General features: G+C 36.3%; 2 protein-coding genes across 3 annotated transcripts in view; one reads left to right on the top strand and one right to left on the bottom strand.

Moving 5' to 3' along the window:
- MFSD8 (major facilitator superfamily domain containing 8) overlaps positions 1-23,087 on the top strand; it is a 78,763-nt gene extending 55,676 nt beyond the window's left edge. The window contains exons 8-12 of one of the 2 annotated variants that reach the window (XM_037830625.1): positions 3,329-3,437; positions 5,711-5,845; positions 13,749-13,852; positions 13,941-14,188; positions 21,219-23,087. In XM_037830625.1, coding sequence (XP_037686553.1) covers positions 3,329-3,437; positions 5,711-5,845; positions 13,749-13,852; positions 13,941-14,188; positions 21,219-21,431 — 809 coding nt within the window. In that variant the 3' untranslated portion in view covers positions 21,432-23,087. The remainder of the gene's footprint in view (positions 1-3,328; positions 3,438-5,710; positions 5,846-13,748; positions 13,853-13,940; positions 14,189-21,218) is intronic. The other variant, XM_037830626.1, reaches the window with a different exon arrangement.
- Positions 8,881-9,369, bottom strand: LOC119529845 (S-phase kinase-associated protein 1-like). The gene has a single exon (XM_037830635.1). It carries the CDS (start codon positions 9,367-9,369, stop codon positions 8,881-8,883), a length of 489 nt encoding a protein of 162 aa, XP_037686563.1.
- Positions 23,088-27,239: the final 4,152 nt, after the last annotated feature.

The raw sequence follows: 27,239 nt of genomic DNA, 5'->3' as shown, positions 1-27,239 counted from the left end.
GCACAAATGAATTAGTTCAGAGAGGAAAGACCAGTTTTCTTTTAAGAGATTTCTAGACACTTCAAAGTAATTTTTATAAAACAAAAATCATGTTACAATTTCAATAAATGTTTCAATGAATGCAACTGGTAAAAACTCCCATAATTGTTTTAGTTTGAAAGATGTTAAAGTTTAAAGATGTTATCGTAGGATAGAATTACATATTGTTTGAATCACTACATTAATGTAGCCTTTTCTTAAAATTCTTAAAATTGGTATACATGGTCAGTGTGCACAGTCTAGGATGCAGTAGATCTAAGAATCTCCACTCCACATAACAAGCAAACTCCTTTTAGACTTGGGGCAATGTTGATATTTGATTCAAAGAAATAAAGACTGACTCGTAAGTGGTGACTGAGAATTAGAAAGGTCCATCCAAAAAATACAAGGCCTGTAAGGACAAGTGACTAGCCCCAGGAAAGAGTCTGGACAAAGGTGCCCAGATGTGTTTTTGTGATTAGAAAGAGGGGGTCATAACCCTAGGCTGAGTGTCCAAAGTGCTTAATTCCCCCCAGATATAGCAGGCTATTTCCAAATCCTATTTATTAGTGGAGAAGCAGTTGTGAGATGAAAAGACAGGCCCCATTATGAAACTCAGTGTGTCTTAGAAAAGTCATTTCTCACTCAGTTTCAAATTCCCTTTAAACATAGAGGAGATACCCACTTCATCTATTTTCAAACTAGATTTGCATTTTTAGTTCTCCAGCAATAATAAGCTTCATAATGGCTGTATATAAAGAAGGAAAATAATGTATTTTTATTTCTGCATGTTTGTAGACAGAGCTAGGCCCTTACTGCACAAAAAGTACAAAATATGGGAAAAGTAAATTGCTGGAATAAACATATATGTGAGGATAAGCTGGGGGAGGAATGGTCAGTACACACAAAACAAGGACTTTTTAAAAATTGCCTTTCCAATTATTATGAAACATACAGAAAAGTTGAATCAGTTGTACAAGGGACAGCCAAATACTTATTACTTAAATTCAGTAATTGTTAACATTTAGTAACCCATCTGTAACTAGCTGTTTATCTCTGTATTTGTATATCTATCTCTATCTGTCTGTCTCTCTATCCATTTAATTTTTTGTTGGACCATTTAAAAGTAAATTGCAAGCAATTTGCAAGCAATAACTTCACCCCTAAATAACTGTGTGCATTGCCAAAGAATGACATCTCCCCAGTACCATTATCATCTTCAGAACTCCCCCCAATAAACAATAATTCCTTAAAAGTACCCAACATACAGACTAGATTCAAATTTCCATAATTATTTCAAAGTATATTTTATAGCTGGTTGGTTGGTTTTGTTTTTGTTTTTTTTTTTAAACTCACATCTTATTCAGGTTCATCCTTTGCATTTCGTTGTTATATGTCTTTGGTTTCTTTTAATCTGGAAAAGTATTTTTATGACATTAACTGGTTGGTTGTCTTATAGAATATCCCACATTTTCTCTGCTTGTTGCCTCATGGTATTGTTTAACTTATTCCTTTCTTCCCTATATTTTCTTTAACCTGGAAATTAGGTCTCTATATTTTCTCAGAGTCAGGTTAAACGTTATTGGCAAGAATACTTCCTGGGTTTTGCTGTATATATCCTTTGCATGATAGCAGAAGGCTTATGATGTCAGGTTGACACCATTATTGCTGATGCTGAATTAGGTCACCTGGATGAGGTGGTGACATCCAGATCTTCCCATTGTAATGCTTGCGTTCCCCTTTGCAATAAGCATGTAAAGCTGTGGGGAGGTACTTCAAGGTACTTCAGCATCGTGCAAATAGCAAACTTCACTTTATTGTTTTAGCATCTACTGGAAACTCTTCCTGAATCTGTTGTTTTATTGGGTGTTGCAAGTTGTGGTTTTTCTAATTCTATTAGTTTTTCCATATTTATTACCTGGCATTCTTCTGTAAAGAAGAGCTGTCCCCCAGCAACTGAAGATGAACCATAGTTCCTCATAGAAAGGCAGGGTCAATTCTTAAATGATTCCTTTTTATTATTAATTTTCAGAGTAAAGAGTTGATTTAATAGTAACAAAAGCTTTTTTAATGAAGTTCCTCTATCTGTGAGTTTTCTAATGCTAGGAATACACAAACTTGCTTTTGAATACCTTGAAATTGGTAATACTTGTCTTCTAAAATAATTGAAAAAAATCTTCAGCCTCTTTAACTGTACTTCTTTTGCCTCCAGTGAAGTGTCTGTTTAAATTAAGCTGGTTAATTCAGATCGCCAAGTTATACTTTGATGGTTTAACATAAGTAGAAATTTTAATTAAAAAAATTCTTCTTAAATCAATACCAGCATTGTCAAGGGCAGTCTTAATAGAGTACAATTAGGTTATACTGCTTGAAGACAGTGACTGTGGTTTTTTACTTTTTATATTTCTGTCCAGTGGCACAGGTTACAATTTAATATTGCATGTACCTGATAAGAGTTCTTTATTGATTGAAGTTCAAAAGAGCACTAGTTGGTGAATATTTACATTTTTAACCTGTTCCTTCACTCTGTCAACAAACCCTCCCCCCATACCCATTTAAATATAACATAATTGAACACAATCTTGTATTATTACCTAGTTTACTCTGTATAAATGGATAAATTTCGAAATAGCACAATGGATGTATATGAGTGGATGTATGTCTATGACCTCACACTTTTCAGTAGTATCAGGAATAGCTTGTTTGACTGTGTGTAGCTTCACTACATAGTTCAAGATGACAAATTAAAACACTTACTTTCCCTCCTAATTTATAAAACCACCATCAAATCCTGATTTCTTTGCAACAATATAAATGATAACAGGATTTTTACCAATACTAATTTCACATAGCAATTTGAAATTCAAAATATATAGCCATTGAAGTGAATCACAGAACTAGGAACTGATTTAATAAACTATTTGGGGCCTTCATGAAATCCTTCTAAATTTAGGAATTAAGTAAGGTAGAAAAAATCTACAATTGAAATTAAAGCAAATGTCTTTAGTTTGAGATCACTTAATTATAGAATTCTATAAAATATTATTTTGTGGAGAAAGACACTTTTTTTAAAAAAAAAAAGACTTGATATCCTGTAGATAACAGAATTGAAGAAAATTCACTTTACTTTTATAACCGTTTAAAATTTTTACTGTCATAATAATCCTTTGTTATTTTTGAACTACTTGGGAGTCTAAAAATGATTTTAAATGTTTATTCAAAGAATTTGCTGCACACAACTTCTATATTATTATAGTGTCATAAAAATTGGATGTGTGAATAATATAATTTTTGTCCTGTTTATCTGCAGCAAGTACAGATGAAGCTCATGTCCCCCAAGGAAATATTGATCAAGTTGCTGTTGTGGCCACCAATGTTCTGTTTTTTGTGGTTCTTTTTATCTTTGCCCTTTTTGAAACGTGAGTTTTATTCTTTCTTCATCTAAATCAGATTATATATTAACCTGTGTTTCTTAATGCAGTGTTAATCAAGCATGGAGATGTTATTGAAAACCTTATGCAAAGCATATTTTTCTGATTACAGTATATATAAATTTTGTGCTTTGTAAGTTGAACATAGTTAATTCTCTGGCCATGACCTTATACGTCAGTAATCTTACTTCCTTATAGAGGAATCTGTTTCACGACTTTGTTCCCATTTCATCTGAGTTTTGTGATAAATACAATTCTAAAATTTTACTTTGTTTCATGATTTAATTCAGTATAAGTTTTATAAGTTCCTACTTTTGCATACAGTTTTCATCCTGGCAATTTTAACTCTATTTAAGCTCTCATCCTAAAAAGAGACTAGTGAAATATCACAAAATCTCTGCCTTTTGACCTTTATTTATCATATGGCTCATATTTATTTTTATTTATCTTATTTTTTGGTCAGACTCTTTTTTTTTGTTAGAGAACTTATAGGTTTCAAAAAAAATACAGAGTTCCCATATAGCCCCCTCATGCCCAGTTTTCTGTATTATCAACACTTTGCATTAGTGGGGTACCTTTGTTATAACTGATGAAACAATATTATTATACTATTAACCATAGTTCATAGTTTACATTACTGTTCACTGTGTTGTAACAACCTATGGTTTTTTAAAAACTTTTATTCTAGTACCCTATATACAATGGTATATGGCTGATGTGTTCCTTCAAACTTTAGCCCTCATATCAAGAAGATCAGCCCGAGGTGAAAGTGAAGTGCAAGGTCCTCTCTGTCTTTTTTGAAACTGAGTCTTGTCTTGGGCTTGTGCCTGCCTGTGACATTAAGAATTCCTCCATTTATAGGAATTCGATTGCTCCCTCTATACCGTATGAAATAGTCTTTCTCCCCTTACCTGGTGCTCTTTTGTATGACTTAAAGCAGGTAATCCCTGGCTGCAGGCAGCTTGATTTGCTTGTTTCTTACACCACTTGAGCTGTCAACAAGCTGCTTCTGCCAGCAGGGCAAGTCCTGGGAGGGTGAGCTCCAGAGAATTTCCTCATTCAGACTTTCAGGCTGTGACCTGAAAGATTAGCATGACATCCAGGCAGCCCAGTTACTCTTCTCCCTCTGGACCAGGGCCAGGGCCCCACAATGGGCACATGGGCTGGCGCTACAGCATGCAGGGGAGTAGGTGGAGAGGGGTCCAGCAAGGGCTCCAGGAGTTCCAACCGTTTTTATAGCTGCCTTTTCTTGCCCAGTTGCTGCATCCCTTTGCTTTCTAGAGACCTTTTATTTTAAAAATACCTTTGCATTAAATTATAAAAATCATACATTCTTGTAAAATTCCAAACTGTACAATTTAATTTCCATATTCACTCCTTACCCTAGAGATAACCACTGCTAATACTTAATTGTATATTTTTTTTTAACTTTTTTTCTATACAACACTAAGTATGGGCATGTGTTTGTGTGCAAATATATAAACGTTAAACCAACATAGAATAGTTGTATTATCATTTGACAACTTAGCTTATTCACATGGTGACATTTTTTATCAGTATATGTAGATTCACTTGATTTTTTAATTTTTAAAATTATCAAGATATGTGAAAGTTATAGCTCACTTGATTTTTAAGATATGTGAAAGTTATAGCTCATTTGATTTTAAAATTTTAAATGGTGATGCTTTTTAATATTTTAAATATATTTCAATTTGATTCTGTAGCTAGTTAACAGAATGAGATAGAATGTAGGGAAAGAGGTAGGGCAAAATAGGGCAAGGAAGGAGACTGCCACATAAAGACATAGAGACATTCAGGGGTAGGAAGAACAATATATACATTTAAAGGTAATGTGTGAAAGAGATTGAAGAAGAGGAAAAAAAAAAGTTTCTAATGACTTAACAATAGTAACAATATTTCATTGAAAAGAGACCAAAATATAACCGTGGTTATTTAGTTATGTCAGAATGGTAGTAGTTGTGATTGATTTGTGTCCTTTTCCTATTTTTCAAACTTTCTGCAATGTGGCTACATTACTTATATAATTAAAATAATTATAAAAAATAAAACATGATTAGGCAAACTTAATAGCTTATGCATGTAAAAACAAAATGTGCTTAAAATGTGTTCAAACTTTTGCATTTGTAAGTCTAGTGTCATTGCTAAAAGGGATGCAAATTCTTGAAAGTGCAGGTATCATAATTAAAGCTTATATTTCACCTTTTAAGTAACAATGACTATGACTTTTTTGTTTTCCTTAGCATTGTTACTCCATTAACAATGGATATGTATGCCTGGACTAGAGAACAAGCTGTTTTATATAATGGAATAATACTTGCTGCTCTTGGAGTTGAGGCAATTATTATTTTCATGGGGATTAAATTACTTTCCAGAAAGTAAGTTGCATGTTTTGAGTTTTGTTTTAAGTACGTTTTTAAAAAGTGAAACAAGAAACAGAGTTAATGTAAATGAAAGTGCTTGTAAATTAATGAAAAACTTTTCTCTCATTATGTATTAGTTGTAGTCTTTGACAGTTTGCTAATATATTAAAAATTTATTAAGAGATCATAATATTTAAAGATATTCTATGTTGTCTTCTTTGTTAAAGCAAAACTATCTTACAAAGTAAATAATTGTCTCGTAATGTATCTTTTGTATATTATGTTGTATGTAAAGTGTTTCTAAAAGTGTATTTTGCAGAACATTGTTCTGCTGTATGGTAATAGATATTATACATCAAAAATGATTCAATGTTTAATTAAGTCTGGACAATTCTGTTTAAAATTATCAAGTTTCTTGACTTTAGGATTTCTGTGTCTTCAATATATATATCATCATGGCAAATGCAGTAAGTGGCATTTCTCAAAGTTATTTTACTGCACAACAGTTTGTAAAGGACAAATTTTGTAAAAGTACAACTGTAATAAACACATTTCAGGGGAAATGCTTGTATAAAATTAGGTTCAATCTCAGAGGCTGCGATGGGACATTAGTTGATGAATTTAGTCCATCATCTAACAATTTAATTATTCTTCAAATACTCTATTAAAGTTTTGTAAATCAAGCAATAAATATTGGGTCAATACCAAGGTTCAGTGCTAAGGGACTTACTACAAAGATTCTTGTCCTTATGGATCCAAGTAGAAGGGCCAAGAGAGGTGGAAATAGAGATGGAGAGGGAGATGGAGAGCGAGATAGATTCATATTAAATGTTAAATAATAGTAAATGCATTACATCTTGCTACATAAGTAGAGCGGTCCTGCTGATAAACATTCTCACAGAAAGTCCAATTCCATACCTCAGTAAGCTTGTATTCTAGTGAGGGAAAAACCGAATGAACAAATGAACACAAATGTGATGTCAGGTAATGATAACTGCCGTGAAGAACAGAGCAGAGGAAGGAACTAAAGAGAAACAAGAGCAGGGCAGGGGGTGGGAAATGCCATTTACTGATTTGCCATGATAATGATTTATATAGATATTGAAGACATAGAAGTCCTAAAGTCAAGAAACTTGATAATTTTAAACAGAATTGTCCAGACTTAATTAAACATTGAATCATTTTTGATGTATAATATCTATTACCAATATCTATATATCAAATATAACATGATACATGGGTCAACCCTGGTCAAGAAAGGCATTTTTGAGGAAGTTATATTCAAGCAGAAACCTCAGAGAAGTCAGCAAAGTCATGCAGTGGGCTTGCAACTCTTCCCCCAGAAGGGAAGAGTACTGTGGAGGCCCCTGGGCAAGACTTGAGCTTTGTGTGTTCAAGGAACAAGCAGGAAGGTCAGTTTGGCCAGAGCAGAATAAGAGAAATGGTGAATAGTAGATAGATTGGAAAAATGTGGAGCCTTGTAGATATTCCAAGGGTGATGGGAAGCCTTTGGTTTCATTTAGTTTACTTTTTATTATGGAAAATTTCCAATATATGCACAGGTATAGAGTGCATTATAAACCTCTAATGTCCATTATCCAGCATTAACAATTGTAAACTCTTGGACAGTCTTGTTTCATCTGTACCTCCACCTACTCCACACTCCCTCTCCCCTGCACCTGGTTTATTTTAAAGTACATCCCACACATCATTTCATGTCTTCCATAAATATTTCAGTATGTATCTCTAAAAGTTAATGCACACCTAAAAATATCGATGATTTCTTAATATCATCAAATATTCACAACAGTATTCAGATTTTGTACATTGTCTCAAATGCTTTTTTAATTAATTTTTTTTTTTGGCTGCTTGATTTAGGATCTTACATTTCTTAATTCTCTTCTAATCTATAGGTTTCTCCTCCCTGCAACCCCCTCCCTATCAGTCCCTCTCTCTTTTATTTTTTTCTTACAAATTGAAGAAACTAGGATGTTTGCCCTGTAAAATTTCCCACATTTTGGATCTTGCTGATTGCACCCCTGTGGTGTTTCTAAAATATTTTCCTTCTTCACTATATTTCTTGAAAATTGGTACTTAGATCTAAAAGCTTGATGAGATTTGCGTTCAAATTTTAGGTTGTGTCATGTGCTTATATCAGGAGAAACATAATGTTTTGTTTTTCTCTTTTTATGATGTAAGTGGCCATTGATCATTCCCTAAATCCATTGGTTCATGGGAGTGCAAAATGCTGGTATCCTAATTCTTTCACTCCTTTGTTTTCTGGAATACTTTTCATAAGTAGAACCTTTCCCTCACCAACTGTTTGGTTATCCTAAGGTACAGCTTATATAGGAAAGGCAGAATAAATGCTTGATTCTTTCCTGTTATTAACTTTTCAATTTATGATTATAGCATTATGCAGTTATATTTTAATTCAGATAGGGAAAAAGGGAGTTACAAACAAAAAATACATTTACTTGGTCTATGTAGTTATCTTTACTGGTGCTGTTTTGTTTCTTTATGTGAATTCAACTTACTGTCTAATGTCCTTTCATTTCAACCTGAAGGACTCCCTTTAGTGTTTCCTATGGGGAGGATCTACCAGTGACCAGCTCTCTCAGTTTTTGTTCATCTGGGAGTATCTTGATTTCTAACTCATTTTTTTTTTTTCTATTTCAGAAAACTTTTTCCAAATTGTTTTTTTTACAATGCCAACTTTTAAAAGGTAATAAACTGAAGTTAACTGAATAGTAAACTAGGCAGAAATTACTTTACAAAAGAGGGAAAGCCCAAAATGCCACTTTTTATAGAGAACCCACAGTTCAGTTTTATTCAGAGCAAAGAAAAAAGAAATTTTTTGATCATACTAGAAGAAACTTAGCCATAGGTTTGGAATCTGTACTCAAACTATGCATGCAATGAGGACAGTATTCTGCTAATACAATTGATTTGCTGCTGCTGTTTGTCTAATATTAACTATTATAAACAGAGCAGTGCAACTAGTATTTGGAACAATCCTTACACAGTGTTACAGTGTCAGGCACACTGCTTCACTTCTCTTCACACCACTGGTTCTCTTTGTGTACCTGGGCTTCCTTCTCTTCAGTAAAGTCATTTTTGATGTTGAAGATCTTGCGACTCTCCTCAGGAGTCTTCCCCTTGATCATGCTGGCAACAGTCTTGCATGTAATATCAAGCAAACCCTTGATGTCTAAGTAGTTTGCAACCAGAATAAGTTCAAAAAGTGTTTCCTGGTCAACTTTCAGGAATTCTTGGTCCCAAACAGGGATATCATCTGCTCGCTTTTCTTTGTTCTCATCATCCTCAGGAGGAGGAGGGTCATCTTTGTGGTGGGTGTACCACTGAATGACCTTTTTTAATATTGCTGCATTAACATTTGGTGGAGGAACTGGGTCATCTCCTTCATCATCCATTCCCAAATCTTCTAACATGGTCGTTATAGTCACAGATTGTTTGGCAATTTCCACATCAACCTCAAATCTCTCTCCATTGGAACTCTGCAACTTACCTGAAGGCATGGTGTTTGGTCTCCAGGAGACTGTGGGCCGGAGGCTGACAAGAGCCAGGCAGTGTCAGCACTTTGAGAAAGAAAAGGCAGAGAACAAGATCACTCTCACTCATTTTTGAAAGATAGTTTTGCTGAATATATAATTCTTGGCTGACAGTTCTTTTTCTTTCAGCACTTTGAATATGTCATCCCACTACTCTGGCTTCCATGTTTCTGATAAGAAATCAGTTGCTAAACTTATTTAGGCTACTTTGCACGTGATGAGTTACTCTCTCTTCCTGCTTTCAAGATTCTCTTTGCCTTTTGAAAGTTTGATTTTCATATTTAGTTGTGAATCTCTTTGAGTTTATCCTTGGAGTCTGTGTGTAGATTAAAGATTTTCATCAAATCTAGGAAGTTTTCAGCCATTATTTCTTCAGATATTTTCTTCCCCCTTCTCTCTTTCCTCTCCTTTTGGGAGTCCCATTATATGTGTGTTGGTAGGCCGGATGTGTGCCACAAGTCTCTGAGGCTCTGTTCCTTTGACTCCATTCTTTTTTCTTTCTGTTCCACAGACTATAATCTCAATTGACCTACCTTTGAGTATTAACTTGTTTTTAAAATAATGAGTTGGTTCCCTAGCATCCTCTAAAAGTGACCAATGAGAAAGAAACTAAGATGGCGGCTAGGTGAGACGGGGCAAAAAAACACCTCTGTGAAAAACACTAGATAAAAACCAGAAAGTGACCCAGAATACCAGTTACAGCGATGCACCAGCTGGAAGAGGTCTTCTAGTTCCACAGGGGCCTTATACTTGGTGAAACCGGGAGTCTGCATTCTGAAACGAGTGAGTAAGCTGGCTGGAAGACCCGCAGCCTTGCGGTGGTCTGGGGAGGCCAGGGGTTGGCGTTTGGAAACCCACTGGCTCTTTTAAAAAACAGGGGGTGGGGAAAAACCCAGGAGCGGCTGCAGTTGTCGATAGTGGAAACCATGCAGTAAAACACAGCAAGAGGGGGCTGGGCCAGCCTCTGGGTGTCTGGCCTGGAAGATAGCCCAATGCAGATACCCTCAGGGCCGGGGGAATGGAGGGGAGAGCCGGAAGCAGAAAGAATCCCCGCGGCTAGCAGCTGGCTCCCCGGAGGGCTGGATAAACTCCTGCCTGGGGCCATGCCCACAGCCCAGAGCCCTGCCAGTTGTCCTGGAGCTGGGAAGGAGGAACTGTGCGAGGAGAGGGGTGTTGAAACGCCCCGTTCAGCCATCTGTGCATCAGGCTGAGAATGCCCCTGCACGGCCTGGCGGCCCGGGGCTTCCCTTGAGGAACAGCGTGCACTGGTGATGTAGCACGGCATTCCCTCGGCAGAGCTCCTGGAGGATCATGGCTGGGAGGGGGGACCCACTTGGAGAACCCAGGGACACTACGCCAAGTCCAGTGGTTTGTGGGACAGCGAGAGAGAGAGTCTGGGGCTGAAATGAAATGAAGGTTTAGACTCTTGCAGCAGCCTTGAATCTCGGGGAACTTGGGGGATTTGAATATTAAAGCTGCCCTTCCTCCCTGGCCACCCATACACATGCCCCACATTCAGGGCAGACGGCTCCAGCAACACTCCCAAACTGAGTTCTCCAACTGAACCCCACAAGAATCATTTCCCCACACACTGTGGGGACAAGGTGGAGAACTGACTTGAGGGGTATAGGTGACTCACAGACGCCATCTGCTGGTTAGAGAAAGTGTATGCCACCAAACTGTGTTTCTGAAAAATTAGATTGGTATCCTTTTTTTACAACTTGAAAGAACCCTATCAAGCAAAGCAAATGCCAAGAGGCCAAAAACAACAGAAAATCTTAATGCGTATGATGAAACCAGACGATATGGAGAATCCAACTCCAAACACACAAATCAAGATATCAGAAGAGACACAGAACCTCGCACAATTAATCAAAGAACTACAATTGAGGAATGAAAACATGGCAAAGGATTTAAAGGACATCAAGAAGACCATGGTGCAGGATATAAGTGACATAAAGAAGACCCTAGAAGAGCATAAAGAAGACATTGCAAGAGTAAATAAAAAAATAGAAGATCTCATGGAAATAAAAGAAACTGTTGGCCAAATTAAAAAGACTCTGGATATTCACAATACAAGATTAGAGAAAGCTGAACAACATCTCAGTGTCCTAGAAGTCCACAGAACAGAAAATGAAAGAACAAAAGAAAGAATGGAGGAAAAAATTGAAAAAATAAAAATGGATCCCAGGGATACGATAGATAAAATAAAACGTCCAAACTTAAGACTCATTGGTGTCCCAGAAGGGGAAGAGAAGGGTAAAGGTCTAGAAAAAGTATTCAAAGAAATTGTTGGGGAAAACTTCCCAAACCTTCTACACAATATAAATACACAAAGCATAAATGCCCAGTGAACCCCAAATAGAATAAATCCAAATAAACCCACTCTGAGACATATTCTGATCAGACTCTCAAATACTGAAGAGAAGGAGCAAGTTCTGAAAGCAGCAAGAGAAAAGCAATTCACCACATACAAAGGAAACAACATAAGACTAAGTTGTGACTACTCAGCGGCCACCATGGAGGCGAGAAGGCAGTGGCATGACATATTTAAAATTCTGAGAGAGAAAAATTTCCAACCAAGAATACTTTATCCAGCAAAACTCTCCTTCAAATTTGAGGGACAGCTTAAATTTTTCACAGAGAAACAAATGCTGAGAGAGTTTGCCAATAAAAGACCTGCCTTACTTCAGATGCTAAAGGGAGCCCTACCAACAGAGAAACAAAGAAAGGGGAAAGAGATATAGAGAATTTTAACAGACATATATAGAACCTTACATCCCAAATCACCAGGACACTAATTTTGCTCTAGTGGTCATGGATCTTTCTCCAGAAGGGACCATAAGCTGGGACATAAAACAAGCCTCAATAAATTAAAAAAAAAAAAAATTTGAATACACTCAAAGCACATTCTCCAACCCCAATGGAATACAAATAGAAGTCAATAATTTTTGAACTGTAACTCCACTATTTACTTCCTACATGATATAAAATACACAAACTCTAATGACAAATCAGTGGTTTTGAACTCAATGTAAAATATGTAATTTTAGACAACTATATAAAGGTGGGGGAATGGAGGAGTATAGGAACATAGTTTGTGTGTCCTATTGAAGTGAAGGTGGTATCAAAGAAAAACAAGATTGATATGGATTTAAGAGGTTAATTTTAAGACCCACAGTAAACACAAAGAAATTATCAGAGAATATAACCATAGAGATGAAAAGTAGAGTATGGGTTAAGAGAAATGGGGGAAGGGGCAATGGGGAGTTAAGAAATGAGGATGGAGTTGCTGTTTGAGGTGAAGGGAAATTCCTAGTAATGGATGGTGGGAAAGAGCATTACAACATTCTAAATGTGATTAATCCCACTAATGGAATGCTAGGGAGGGGGTGGAATGGGAAGATTTAGGCTGTATATATGTTTCCACAACCGAAAAAAAAAAAAAAAAAAGATAGTCTAAATAGATGACAATTGAATGCCAAGGATGAACTTGGATGGGATTGGAGGATGGAGGAGAGGAGGCTCAAAGGACACAGTTGAGACATAAGGAAAAGGAAATATAGAATGTAAGCTTTGTATCATTGTTGAATCTCTTATACTTCTTATCTGTGCTTAATGGGACTGCATAAAAGAATGTTCTTGTTCATGGGAAGTGTATACATGAATTATAGTGTATGTGCAAGGATGTGTGCAGCTAGCTCTCATATGTTCAGAAGACGGAGCAATAGATGATGGATAATGGATAGGGAGGGTAAGAAATAGCGATGTGATAGCATGTTAAAGTCGGTGGATTGAGCTATCGGGAGGGGGGTCAGGGTATGATGGAATTCTGTGTATGGGGTTAGTTGCAACTGTTCCTATAACTTTGAATTTATTTCAAAATTAAAAAAAAAGTGACCAATGAAAATTTTATTTTACTATAGTATGAATACATAGATAATAACTTTTTTTATGTTTCAACCATTGCAACTATTATTCATTTTGTTGTTTACATTGTCACATTTTTGGGGACAGCTTCTTCAAATTGGTCTTCTTAAAGGCCAATTTAGTAGTTTTGTCCAATTTGTACTTTTGTCATGACCTAGTAGTCACTGATAGCTTCTTTGCTCTCTAGTATGATAAGGTTTCTAGGCTCATCTTTTACATTATCTGTCCTAGACCTGAAATCACCAGTTTTTCAGAGAATTCCTATTTCTTTTTAGTGGGAAATTATATTTAGCATTCATATTAATTTTATATGTCAATAAAATCAGGACTTTCGTAGTTTTTTAAATTACAAAAGTAATGAAATTATGTTTTAATATGTTTCATTTTGAAATTACAAAATTTCTGTTCTTTAACAGGATTGGCGAGCGTGCAATTCTACTGGGAGGACTCATCATTGTGTGGATTGGCTTCTTTATCTTGTTACCTTGGGGAAATCAGTTTCCCAAAATACAATGGGAAGGTATAGCCATATATAATTTTACAATGTTAGTCCATGTCATTCATCTAAAATTAAAAAGTAATGTGCTATACCAATTTCATTTTTATAGATTTACATAATAATTCCATTCCTAATACTACATTTGGGGAAATTTTTATTACTTTTTGGAAGTCTCCAAGAGTAGATGACCCTGAAGGACCAACTGGTTGCCCAGTTGAACAAGCCTGGTGCCTCTACACCCCTATGATTCACCTTGCCCAGTTCATCACATCAAGCGTGCTCATTGGAATAGGGTATCCAGCCTGCAATGTTATGTCCTATACATTATATTCAAAAATTCTAGGACCAAGACCTCAGGTGAGTCAGTTACTCTGACATTACAGTGATGTGACATATGCTTGTAAGAAATTACATTTTTGTTTACCATTCTCTATCTTTAAACAGATTGATTTGGGGATTTTTATCATATTGAGCATTTTAAATACAAAATCCCCCACAAATTTTATACAATATTTACAGGAATTATATGCTGAAATTTAACAAACTCAAAGGTGTATTGAACTCAGAAATTATCAGTTCAAAATGATTTTTACAGGAAAAAATTTTTTTTTCTAAAACTCACTCTTGAGCCAGGTAAAAGTTAGGGAACCAAAGTTGATAGCTGAATTTGGACCTAGGCTTAATTTCCTCTGGCCTTAAGGGCAAATACTAAGGGATGAAAACACAACAGTCTTAGAATTTTTTAGCAACTATGTATATTTTAAAATTATTTTTTATTATAACAATCTCCATATCCATTATATAAAATTAAAAAAATATATACAAGCAAAATGTCACAGAGGTGATTACTGCTAACATTTTGGTGAACTCTTCCTCTACTTCCAGTCTTTTATCTATGTTTATGAATTTGGGTGATGTTTTTAACACAAAAATAGGATTCTATTCTGGATACTGTTTTGAAATCTGTTTTAAAGAAATATTTAAGAATATATTATGAATATTTCCCCATGACATTTAATATTCTTCTAGAAAATTATTTTTAATTGAGATATGTTATTCTGTTTTATGCATATACCATTATTTATTCACTCATTCTCCTAGTACTGCATGTTTAGGTTATTTCCAGGTTTTCTGCTTCTAGCTCTTCTTTTTAGTAGCAGTTATTTAAATTTTCCGCAAAATGAAAATATTACCTTCTTCTTTAAGACAGCTTCACTTTACCTTTTCAGGGCAGGATTTAAGGTTTATTGAATCAAGGCAGAAAATTTTTATTAATGCATGAATTTTCAAACTATAAATAGGTAAAATATTTTGGTAATAATTTCTTGGTTGCTTTTAATCTAAAAGATCATGTTTTGAATTTTTCAAAATTAAGAATAAAAGCAAATTAATTATAAAAGCAATACCTAATAATTGTAACAAAATTCAAATAATTTAGAAGTGTTTATAGCAGACAGTAGAGGCTTCTCTTAGCTTTACCACACCAAAGTCAACTACTGTTAACATCATTTGTACCTTTGAAGACATTTTCTATGCCTATTTAAACAAACATACCCACACTCGTGCTTTTTTTAAAAAGATAAAACAGATTATATCTCATATTTTACCTGTTTATTGTTTTTTTTTTAACTTAATGTCATAGCTTGCTTTCTATGTCTGTGCATAGAGATTTTTTCTTATAAGATCTTATTCCTCTATAGACCTTATTCTTTTAAACAGCTGCTTAGCATTAGTTTGTTAGATATAACTTAATTTATATACTTAGTTCACCATTGGAAGACATTTGTTTTCAGTTTAGTGCTCTTAAAAGTAATGCTGCACTGAATAGATAGATTGTATGGGTAATAGTTTTGGACACATTATTGTCGGAGTTGCATTGTGGCATAGCAGAATGTGGTAGAGTGGAATCAAACATGACTTCAAATCCCTTGGACAAGTTACTTAAACTTTCTGAGCTTCAGCTTCCACATTTGTTAATTGGGGATCACACTTCTTACAAACACTGTGGGGAACATTAGAAATAATGTATGTATATGACTTGATGTCTGGCACATAGCGTACAAAGCAAGTTAGCTTTAAAAGGTATAATAAATTATATCGTTCCCAGGGCTTCAGCAGACATTAGAGTTCTGTGTCTGCATTACTTTTACTTTTCCTAAACTACTATAATAGCATATAAGTTCATTGTTCATTATTTGTTGTACTTATTGAGTAGCATTTTACATTTTATTTGAAAAGATGAATAATTTATTTAGGATTTCTTCTCTTGGTATTTATTTATACAGCCCTCACTTGATCTACACCTTTTGAAAAACTTTAGGTTGACTAGCTGATTATATACCAAACAAAGCTAATGTTTCTTCAACTTCTAAGAATACCATGTCATATTTTTTAATTTTTACTTTATTTTTTATTGTGAACTTTAATATATATACGTAACAGTGATAACTTTCAAAGTGTGGTTTAACAAGTAGTTAGAGAGCAAATTTCAAATGTCATGGGTCACAGTTCCACAATTTCAGCCATTTCCATTGTAAAATATAACATACATACAAAAAGTTGTCAACTCTCAGTGTACACCTCAACAAGCAGTTATATAGGTAATTTCAAAAATTGTTATGGGTTATGGTTCCACAGTCTCAGTCCTTTCCGTGTTGTGCAATACAAGGTATATACAGAAAGGTGGAGACCTTCAAGGCACAATTCAATGACAGCTATAGAGCAAATCCCAAAGGATGCTATAGGCTACAGTTCCACCATGTCATTTACCTCCTTCCAGCCATTCCAACACCCAAGCATCCAGAACAATGTAAATAATTATATAAAGTTTCAGTATTCATAGACCTTTCTTCAGTATTATCTTGTTTGTTACTACCCCTTACTCTCACTTAATCTTTTTCTCCATCTTCTGCAGTGTCTAGGCAGTGAGCACCCTAACTTGTTCATATTAAAGGGGGTGTCGGCAGTATAGGGAAAGGGGCTGCATCTGACTGTTCATCTTTTTTTTTTAATTTAATAAATTTTATTTTGAAATAAATTCAATCTTACAGGAACAGTTGCTGAAACAGTACAAACCCCATACACAGCACTCCATCATACCCCGACCCCCCTCCCCTGATACCCCAATCCATCACTTTTACTATCCTGTCACACCACCGTCTCTTTCTTTCCCTCCCTCCCTCCCTATCTATCATCCATCATCTATTGCTCTGTCCTCTGAACATATGAGAGAACAAGCTGCACATATCTTTGAACAAACAATATAGTTCACATATACCTTTCCCATGGACAAGAACATTCTTTTATGCAATCTCATTAAGCGCAGCTAAGAAGTTCAAGAAATTCAACATTGATATAAAGCTTACATTCTATATTTCCTTTTATATTTTCTTGTGTCCCATCTGTGTCCCTTTGAGCCTCCTCTCCTCCATCCACAGATCCCATCCAGGATCATCCTTGGCATTTAATTGTCATCTATTTAGACTTTTTTTTTTTTCAATTGTGGAAACATATATACAGCTAAATCTTCCCATTCCAACCCTCCCTAGCATATCATTAGTGGGATTAATCACATTTAGAATGTTGCAATGCTATCACCTTCCCACCATCCATTTCTAGAAGTTTCCCTTCACCCCAAACAGAAACTCTACTCTCATTTCTTAACTCCCCATTGCCCCTTCCCCCACTTCTCAGAACCCCTACTCTTCTTTTCATCTCTGTGGTCATATTCTCTGATACTTTCTTTGTGTTTACCGTGGGGCTTAAATTTAACATCTTAAATTTTTAACAATCTTGTTTTTCTTTGATACCGGCTTAACTTCCATGTGACTCATAAAGTATGTTCCTATACTCCATCATTCCCCCACCTTTATGTAGCTCTTGTCAAAAATTACATGTTTTACATTGAGTCCAAAACCACTGATTTATCATTACAGTTCATGTATTTTAGATCCTGTAGGAAGTAAATAGTGGAGTTATAAATCAACAATACAGTAGTATTGGTATTTGTATTTACCATATGATCTTTACTGGAAATCTTTATTTCTTCATGTAGTTTCGGTAAATTGTTTAGTGTCTCTTCCTTTCAGCCTGCTCAACTCCCTTTAGTATTTCTTATAGGACTGATTACTGGTGATGAAGTCCCTCAGCTTTTGATTATCTGGGAATGTTTTCATCTCCCCCTCATTTTTATCCTCCAGGTATTTGTGAATTCTCCAAGTCTCTGATGGTTATTGACTTCTATTTGTATTCCATTGTGGTCAGAGCATGTGCTTTGAACAAATTCATTCATTTTTTTTTTTTTTTTTAATTTTATTGAGGCTTGTTTTTATGTGCCAGCTTGCGGTCCATTCTGGAGAAAGATCCGTGATCACTAGAGAATAATGTGTGTCCCAGTGACCTCAGATGTAATATTCTATATATGTGTGTTAAAATTCTCTCTCTCTCTCTCTTTTGTTTCTCTGTAGGTAGGGCTCCCTTTAGTATCTGAAGTAGGGCAGGTCTTTTATTAGCAAAATCTCTCAGCATTTGTTTGTCTGTGAAAAATGTAAGCTCTCCCTCAAATTTGAAGGAGAGTTTTGCTGGATAAAGTATTCTTGGTTGGAAATTTTTCTCTCTCAGAATTTTAAATATGTCACGCCACTGCCTTGTGGCCTCCATGGTGGCCGCTGACTAGTCACAACTTAGTCTTTTGTTGTTTCCTTTGTATGTGGTGAATTGCTTTTCTCTTGCTGCTTTCAGAACTTGCTCCTTCTCTTCAGTATTTGAGAGTCTGATCAGAATATGTCTCAGAGTGGGTTTATTTGGATTTATTCTATTTGGAGTTTGCTGGGCATTTATGCTTTGTGTATTTATATTGTGTAGAAAGTTTGGGAAGTTTTCCCCAACAATTTCTTTGAATACTTTTTCTAGACCTTTACCCTTCTCTTCCCCTTCTGGGACACCGATGAGTCTTAGATTTGGATGTTTTATATTATCTATCGTATCCCTGAGATCCATTTTGATTTTTTCAATTTTTTTCTCCATTCTTGCTTTTGTTCTTTCATTTTCTGTTCTGTGGTCCTTGAGGAGGCTGAGTTGTTGTTCAACTTCCTCTAATCTTGTATTATGAGTATCCAGAGTCTTTTTAATTTGGCCTACAGTTTCTTTAATTTCCATAAGATCTTCTATTTTTTTTATTTACTCTTGCAATATCTTCTTTATGCTCTTCTAGGGTCTTCTTTATGTCTTTTATATCCTGTGCCGTGCTCTTCTTCATGTCCTTTATATCCCGTGCCATGCTCTCATTGCCTGTCTGTAGTTCTTTGATTAATTGTGCCAAGTACTGTGTGTCTTCTGATCTTTTGATTTCGGTGTTTGGGTTCGGGTTCTCCATATCATCTAGTTTTATCATATGCTTTAAGATTTTCTGTTGTTTTTGGCCTCTTGGCATTTGCTTTACTTGGTCTTTAACTTGTCAGACTTGCAGCTTGGTGGCGTACACTTTCTCTAATTAACCAGCAGATGGTGTCTGTGAGTCACCTATTCCCCTCAAGTCAGTTCTCCCAAATTTTGTGGTGTGTGGGGATCTGATTCTTGTGGGATCCAATTGGTGCACTTAATTTCGGTGTGATGTCGGTGCTGTCTGCCCTGAATTAGGGGCGTGTGTCTGAGCGGTTAGGGAGGAAGGGCAGCTTTAATAATCACACCTCCCAGGTGTTCCTGGAGATTTAAGGCTGTTCTCTGCCACTGACCCAAAAGTCCTTGGTATTGGCATAGGTTCCCTGGATTTCTGAGTGGTTCCCCCTTCTCTGCCGTGCTCTTCCAGGACCTCTGCTGAGGGAGGGCTGTGCCACGTCACAAGTGCATGCTGGCCTCCAGGGAAGCTCTGGGACGCCGGTTCTGTCCAGGGGCGTTCCCAGCCCGCTTCAAAGATGGTTGAATGGGAGGCATTAACTTCCCCCTTTCCGCACAGCTTCCCCCTCCCAGCTCCAGGACAATCAGCCATGGGTTCATTAAAGGCCACTGTCCATGGCCGATATTGTGGCATGTGAGCAGTGCTGCGAGAAAGACTCCCTGTCATGCTGGGTTTCTTGGCGCGGCTCTGTGCTGTGGGTTCGGCCCTGGGCAGGAGTGCCCCCGCCCGCTGGGGAGATGGCTGCAAGTCGTGCATTTTTTTTCTCCTTTTGGCTCCCCTTTGCTCCCCTGGGCCCAAGACAATCAGCAGTGGGTGTAGGAAGGGGTATCCTCCATGCCAGACACCGAGGCCTTAGCCCAGCCCACTCCTGTCGTATCTGCAGCTGCTCCCGGGCTTCTTTTTTTTTTTAAAGAACTAGTCCATCTCCAAACGCCAACCCACCATTTCCCCACACCGCAGCGTGGCCCAGGGACTCTTAGCTGACTCACTCACTCGTTTCAGAATGCAAACTCCTGGTTTCACCAAATGCACATTCCCCGTGGATTTAGCAAACCTTGTCTGGCTGGTGCTACTCTGCAAGTGGTGTTCTGGGTCACTTTCTGGTTTTTATCTAGTATTTTTCACGGAGGTGTTTTTTTGCCCTTTCTCACCTAGCCACCATCTTAGGTTCTCTCTGATTGTTCATCTTAAAGAGGCTGTTGCCTCTGGGTTTTAGGACTTGTCAGGTATAGGAACACTCTGGTGGATTAAGTTTCTGAAAGATAAAACTTAGTGAGTGAATCTTTTATAGAATCTCAGGTAGGGATCTAAGTATCTGGGAACTACTTTTGGTAAAGGCATGACATATTGTGGCCATTTGAGATGTCAAGCTGGAGCTTGCATAAGAGAAACCTCCAGGACAGCCTCTCGACTCTATTTGGGATTTCTTAGCTACTGTGACCTCAGTTTCTTACCTTTTTTTCCCCTTTTTGGTCTAGTAGGCATTTTCAGTCCCTCGCTGCCAGGGCCAGGCTCACTCCTGGGAGTCATGTCCCATGTCGCCAGGGAGATTCATTCCCCAGGGAGTCATGTCCCTCATTGGGGACGTGTCATATTTTATAAAACATTTAACTAGAAATTTGTTCTTAAAATGATGTATACAACAAGATAAAGTTTATTGAACACCAAATTTACAGTGAACATCAGTAGGAAAGAGAAAATCAAATTTCTGAAGGCAAAATCAAATTCTTGCTTTGTCAGGGTTCATGAAAATAAGTAATTTGATCCCTTAAACAAATGCCTACATTAATTTCTAGAGAAATAGAACAGCAAGAAAACAAAACAAAAATAGATAAAATCCAGTTTTTCTAGAGAATTTGCTTCAAAATAGTTTAAGGAACTCTGGCTGAGTAAAAGATGAAGAAAGTGATCCTTGTGAGTTTGCTGAAGATTGGTGACACAGCAGCATCTTTACTAAACCTGACTGTCAGTCTTCTCCCCTCTTCCCCACAGGGTGTGTACATGGGCTGGTTAACAGCGTCTGGAAGTGGAGCGCGCATTCTGGGACCTGTGTTCATCAGCCAAGTGTATACTTACTGGGGACCACGGTGGGCATTCAGCCTTGTGTGTGGAGTAGTGGCACTCACCCTCACACTCCTGGGAGTGGTTTACAAAAGACTCGTTGCTTTTTCTCTAAGACACGGGAGGATTCAAGAGTCAACTTGACTGGACAGTTTAGTAAGACTGTGATTGAAAGTACTTGTTGCATGGGACTTTCTAGACTAAGGCTCTGCTAGAAAGTTGCTATAAACCAATCTCCAAATGCCAGGTTGCAGATATTACATATTTTGAATAACAAGAACATATTTTGAATAACAGAGGGAATTCCGCCTGTAATTGTAATAGGATCACATACAAACATTCTGGATCATGATTTCCTTACTCCCCAATTGAAATATTCTTCTTATAACACGTTTTTGGGATTGCAGGAATTAATGAGTAAATGGACAATGGTCTGTGAATGCGAAGTTCAACTGTTAATGCAAACTGTAGAGGAGTCTTTAAAATAGAGAATGTCTATGTAATGGAACCATAAGGAGAGTTCTGTAAGTTCCATAAGAAATTATGAGCTGGCTATAATAGAATGCATTTATAGAAACTGTTTACTTATTATTATTGAAGGATATCTACTTTTATTTATAAAATGTACATTTCCTATTAGTATCAGGATTCCTTATGGAATAAAAATCATGATCTTTAAAATTTCTGTTTACTATGCTGTCATCCTACCTTCACCTTTCAGTTCTAATTCTAATACTATACCTTTTATCTTATTTTACTTCAGGATCTCACTGAGTAACCCCTAAGTTAATATATGAGTAAGAATAATGCTAATATTGAGCAATGTAAGAGAATTAAGAAATCAAGATGAATGTCTTAGTTTGCCAGGCTGCTATACCAAATACCACACAGTGAGTTGGGTTGAACAATGGGAATTTACTGCCTAATGGTTTTAGAGGCTAGAATGCTTGCTTCCTCCTGGGTTTGGTAGTATTCCAGTGCTGGTTTGTCACAATCCTTGAGGTTCCTTGGCTTTCTTACCACATGGCTATATCCTCCCCTTTCTCTTCCAGGTTCCCACTGACTTCCTCCATCTCCCTGTGGTCTTTTCCTTATAGGTCCTCCAGTAATCCAGATTAAGACCCACCCTGGTTCAGTTCACCTCAGTTTAAGTAAAAATAACATCTTCAAAAGGCCCTATTTACAATTCAGTGTACCAAAATGAATTTCACTGTCTTTAGTAGGTCTATTTTTTTCTTTCAAGTGCTAATAATTCACTTTAGAAATATAAACCAGGAATATTTCATTGTATACATATACTGAATAGCAAATGATTTATTAAAATTGGCATTTTCAACTTCATTAAATTCTGGAGAAAAACTATGATCTTAATTAGTTGCTTTTCTCATTTCTCAACAGTGGCAGGGTAGAACAGCACAGTTTTCAATCTGTTATCTGTATAGCTACTCAAAGCTGCAGAATTTTAGCTGGATTTTACATTTGAATGAGACATGGTAGTCCCAATCTAGTCAAACTAATACGTATTTGAGGCAAATGGCTTTAATCTAAGATTAAATTTACTGAATCTATCTAAAGTCTGACAGTTAACTGAATTTACTTGAAGTGAGCTAAATCACACTATGTATGTACCTTTCTACCTCTCTCTAAGTCAAATGCTGATAAAATGAACTGGTATGGAACTATGTATATGGATAATTAATATTGTAAAAAATGAAAAATATTTCTACTTTTCCAAATGTTTCCTACTCTAAGTTACAAATATTTGCAACTCTGAGAATAAACACTATAACCTGCACTTTATACTGAGTGTCCTGTGTCTTAAACCCAATTTCTTCAGCTCTAATAGAAGCTGACAGAATGATCCTTGATTAAATTTTTGAGATTTTTTTTTTTTTTTCCACTCTTCTCTACCTCCTATAGCAAGACTCTGCTTCAGTTAGATTTATCAGAATCATAACTGGGTTTCTGGCTGTCCAGTAAAGTCCTAGGATCCCTCTTACCAGATGTTCTCCAGCTCCCTCCTCTGTCTTACATTCTTTGGGTCACTGCCAATCCTAAAGACTAAACTCCACCCTTTCTTAGTATAGCGTGCCTGGCAACAATAACAGTAATGGTAATGATGAAAATGATAAAAGCAAACATTTGTAGAGTTCTTTTCATATTTCAGATAATATGTAATGTATCCTTTAATTCTTATAGCAGTCTTATAGGGTGAAGATACTATTGTAATTCCCCTTTACAGATGAAGGAATGGAGGAACTTGTCTAATTAACAATCTGTCTTCAGAGTCCACACTCAATTATATTTTTCATTGTGAGGAAACTAGCCTAGAAAGTTGCAGTAGCAGTTAATTTATTGCAAATTTAAGTTACCTGTGTCAATAGCAGAAATATTTGAGAAACATAATTTTAAGACTACGGATTGTGGTTTTTAATCTTACCATAGTGTTTAGCTTGTTTCCTGGCAAGAATATGACATAGAGCAGTTAACCAACTTCTGAAGATTTATAATATTGAATAAAATTCAGATAAACTATTACCTTGCAAAAATGATTCTACCATCTTCCTTTTTATTGAGAGCCCTTTCTTTGGGGGAAGGAGCACAAACAGAGATTATAAAGGTGCACATCTTGGCAAAAGAGAAGATAAAGAGGGAATTGATGTGGGTTTTGGGAGAGAGCAGAAAGGTAAAGTGTGAGAAAAAAGTCACCCAGGTGAGGGCTTGAGTGGGACAAGTTGACCTGAAATTGAAAAAGATGACAGGAGACCTTCAGGTGTGAAAAACTGCTAAATATACTGATTATTTTTTTGAAAAGAAGCTATGTTTCTAAAAACCTTAACTTAAACTTCAGATGAAAAGGTGCTTTTCATGTTGTGGAGAGATTTATAACTTCATTAAAAGTATCTCCATGCTTCCTTGCAAAGCTTGGCTACATTTAAAATAAACTCTTCAGATTCACATATGCTTTTCTCTTGCATAAAGTGAAATAAATTCATGTGTAATTTTTTGTTTTGAAGGGGAACAACTACTTATCTGCATCTGTTCAAGAATAGATTATTTTGAGAAGAAATTTTGGGTGCTTTTTTTTTTTACTATTGCAGACCTGTTTGTAACTCAGTCTATTTTACATTGTGAATAAACAAGATATTTATGTATATGTATCTTAAGCCTTAAAACTTCATTCATACTTTTAATATATATTTAAGGGGCACCCCCTATTTGCCATTCACCATGTAATTGTAGGGGACAGAGCAGTAAACAAAGTACACAGAATTCCTCTTGGGACTTACTGGCAGGAAAGGCAGACATTAAATGGATGATTACACAGATAATTAATAGTGATTGAGGGAAGTGCTATGAAAGGGAAGTATTGAGAGCTAAGAGGGTAAGAGTGAACCTGACCTGAACAGGAAAGTCAGGGAAAGTTTCTCCAAGGAAGTGATGATTAACTAAGGTCCTGAATGAAGAAAACGATTTGGATTGATGAAGAGTGGGGCAAGAGCATTTCAGGCAGAAGGCAAGGAGGTGGGAAAACCCTGGAACTTTCAAGTAATTGAAAACAGGCCCAAAGTGGCTGGAGTATGGTGAGTGAGAAGAGTGATATTAGATGACACTATAGAGGGACAGTGCAAAGCCTTGTAGACCACAGGTATCAGGACTTCTTCAATGTCAATTAAGAGTTATGTATTCTAGCTTTAGGCCTGGTTGGAACTAGGAGTCCGAATAATGTAACCAGGACTGTTTTTCTTTGTTATACATGCTTCTTCTTGACTTTATTTTTAAGTGCCTTTCATTTTATGGCAAGATGGTCACTGGCAGCCCCAGGCCTGCAACATCTTTATTTTTTATTTATTTTTTTTTAATTGAAAATTTTTTTTTATTGAGATATATTCACATACCACGCAGTCATACAAAACAAATCGTACTTTCGATTGTTTACAGTACCATTACATAGTTGTACATTCATCACCTAAATCAATCCCTGACACCTTCATTAGCACACACACAAAAAAAAAACAAGAATAATAATTAGAGTGAAAAAGAGCAATTGAAGTAAAAAAAGAACACTGGGTACCTTTGTCTGTTTGTTTCCTTCCCCTATTTTTCTACTCATCCATCCATAAACTAGACAAAGTGGAGTGTGGTCCTTATGGCTTTCCCAATCCCATTGACACCCCTCATAAGCTACATTTTTATACAACTGTCTTCGAGATTCATGGGTTCTGGGTTGTAGTTTGATAGTTTCAGGTATCCACCACCAGCTACCCCAATTCTTTAGAACCTAAAAAGGGTCCTGCAACATCTTTATAGCTCACAATCTCAGAGGAAGATGGCTCTAGCAGAAATACCAGGAAAGACTCCAAGTAGCCAGGTTTAGCTTACATACCCATCACTGAACTGACTATATGGCCAGGAGATGGAATCCTCTACTAAACCAGGACTGGATCATGCAACCATTCTGGAAATGTGGTTGGGGGTGGCGGTAGTGTGTGCATGATGTGGAAGGACCCTGTCAGGCTCATCTCAATTACATACACAAAACAGAATTGTAACCAGATGGAGAAGAGGAGGTTCCACAAAAAATAAAAGAATGAACCTGCTTGTTCCCAGCCTCTTCAGCCAACACAGATCCTACCAATCAACCCCAAGGACTGAAGGGATCAATTTCCTATTTACAAATATAACGCACTATGATATACCAATGTTAGGAAGCATGATACTGTACCATGTTAAGTAATTTGGACTTAAATATTTAAGAGGAATGGGAATGCATGAAAGTTAACATGGCCTCTAAAAAAAACTTGTAGGAATGGCTGATTCCAGGTCTTAGGTCAAGATGAGCCTGAGACATCTTATGCCAGAAAGCAAGGACGTTATCAAAGACTACAGAAGTCTTGCTAAGACACAGTAGTTAAATTAAAGGGACTCTCACTGGTCAGATATGGAGGCATGAAAGCATCAAAGAGAATAATATCTATAATTGATTTAGACACATCAAATGTATAAAACCCATGAATTCATAGTGATATTAAAATTTTTAAAACTTACTGGTCACCTTTGGAGATTGCTAGGCTTGCAACTCTTCATTCTGAAAACTAGAAAATAATCTTTTAAAAAAGGATAATAGAATTAGAATGTAGGCAACAATCATCAATGAATGTTAAAACTACTAAGTGAAAGATTAAGGAAATTTCTAAATAACAGATGAAGCTGAAAACACCCAAACTCACTGATGATTCTTAACACCATTAAAAGTGGGATAAGCAGGAAGTACACATCACCACCTACAAAAGTGTTCCTGCCAAAAAATAACAACAAAAGAAAAAAAAACAGAACCCGAATCCAATCAAGCATCTAGATTAAAACTACAGGAAATTCAGGGAGCAAAAAGCTAAATGCCACCCCTAAGAAGTAAAATCCTAATCCAGGAGGCAATATATTCTACAAGGACAAATAATCAGTTTCTTTAGATGAATGACATGGAAAAAAATAAACACAAGAGACATATGAATCAGATTCATTTTATAGATCTTGTTTGAATCCTGTTTCAAATAAAACTTGTAAAAAAAGATAGTTTTGAGGCAATTGGAGAAATTTGAAACTGGACTAGATACTAGATGTTATTAAGGGGCTATTGTTAATTTTGAGATGCATGATAATAGTATTAGATAGACCTTTTATTAGAGGTTCTTATCTGTAAAAGATACATACAGATGAATTTATGATTGAAATTATGTGATATCTGGGATTTGCTACAAAATACTCCAGTGAGGGTGAGGTGTGGGGAAACTAAGTAGATAGATGAAAATGATTGGCAAAATGTTTCTTCAAGTTGGGTGATAGATAAATGGAGGTTCCTTACACTCTTAATACTCTGTACTTTTACGTGCTTTTAAATTTCCACAATTAAAAAAAAACAAGTGGATTAGTAAAATAATCAGATTGTATTTT

This window comes from Choloepus didactylus, chromosome 3 (genome assembly GCF_015220235.1).
Source record: "Choloepus didactylus isolate mChoDid1 chromosome 3, mChoDid1.pri, whole genome shotgun sequence".
NCBI classification, from domain to species: domain Eukaryota; kingdom Metazoa; phylum Chordata; class Mammalia; order Pilosa; family Megalonychidae; genus Choloepus; species Choloepus didactylus.
This window is presented reverse-complemented; position numbering and strand designations above follow the sequence as displayed.

What these genes read in the sequence shown, in the direction of transcription:
- LOC119529845 (XM_037830635.1), bottom strand. Translation starts at nt 9,369, where the DNA reads ATGCCTTCAGGTAAGTTGCAGAGTTCCAATGGAGAGAGATTTGAGGTT.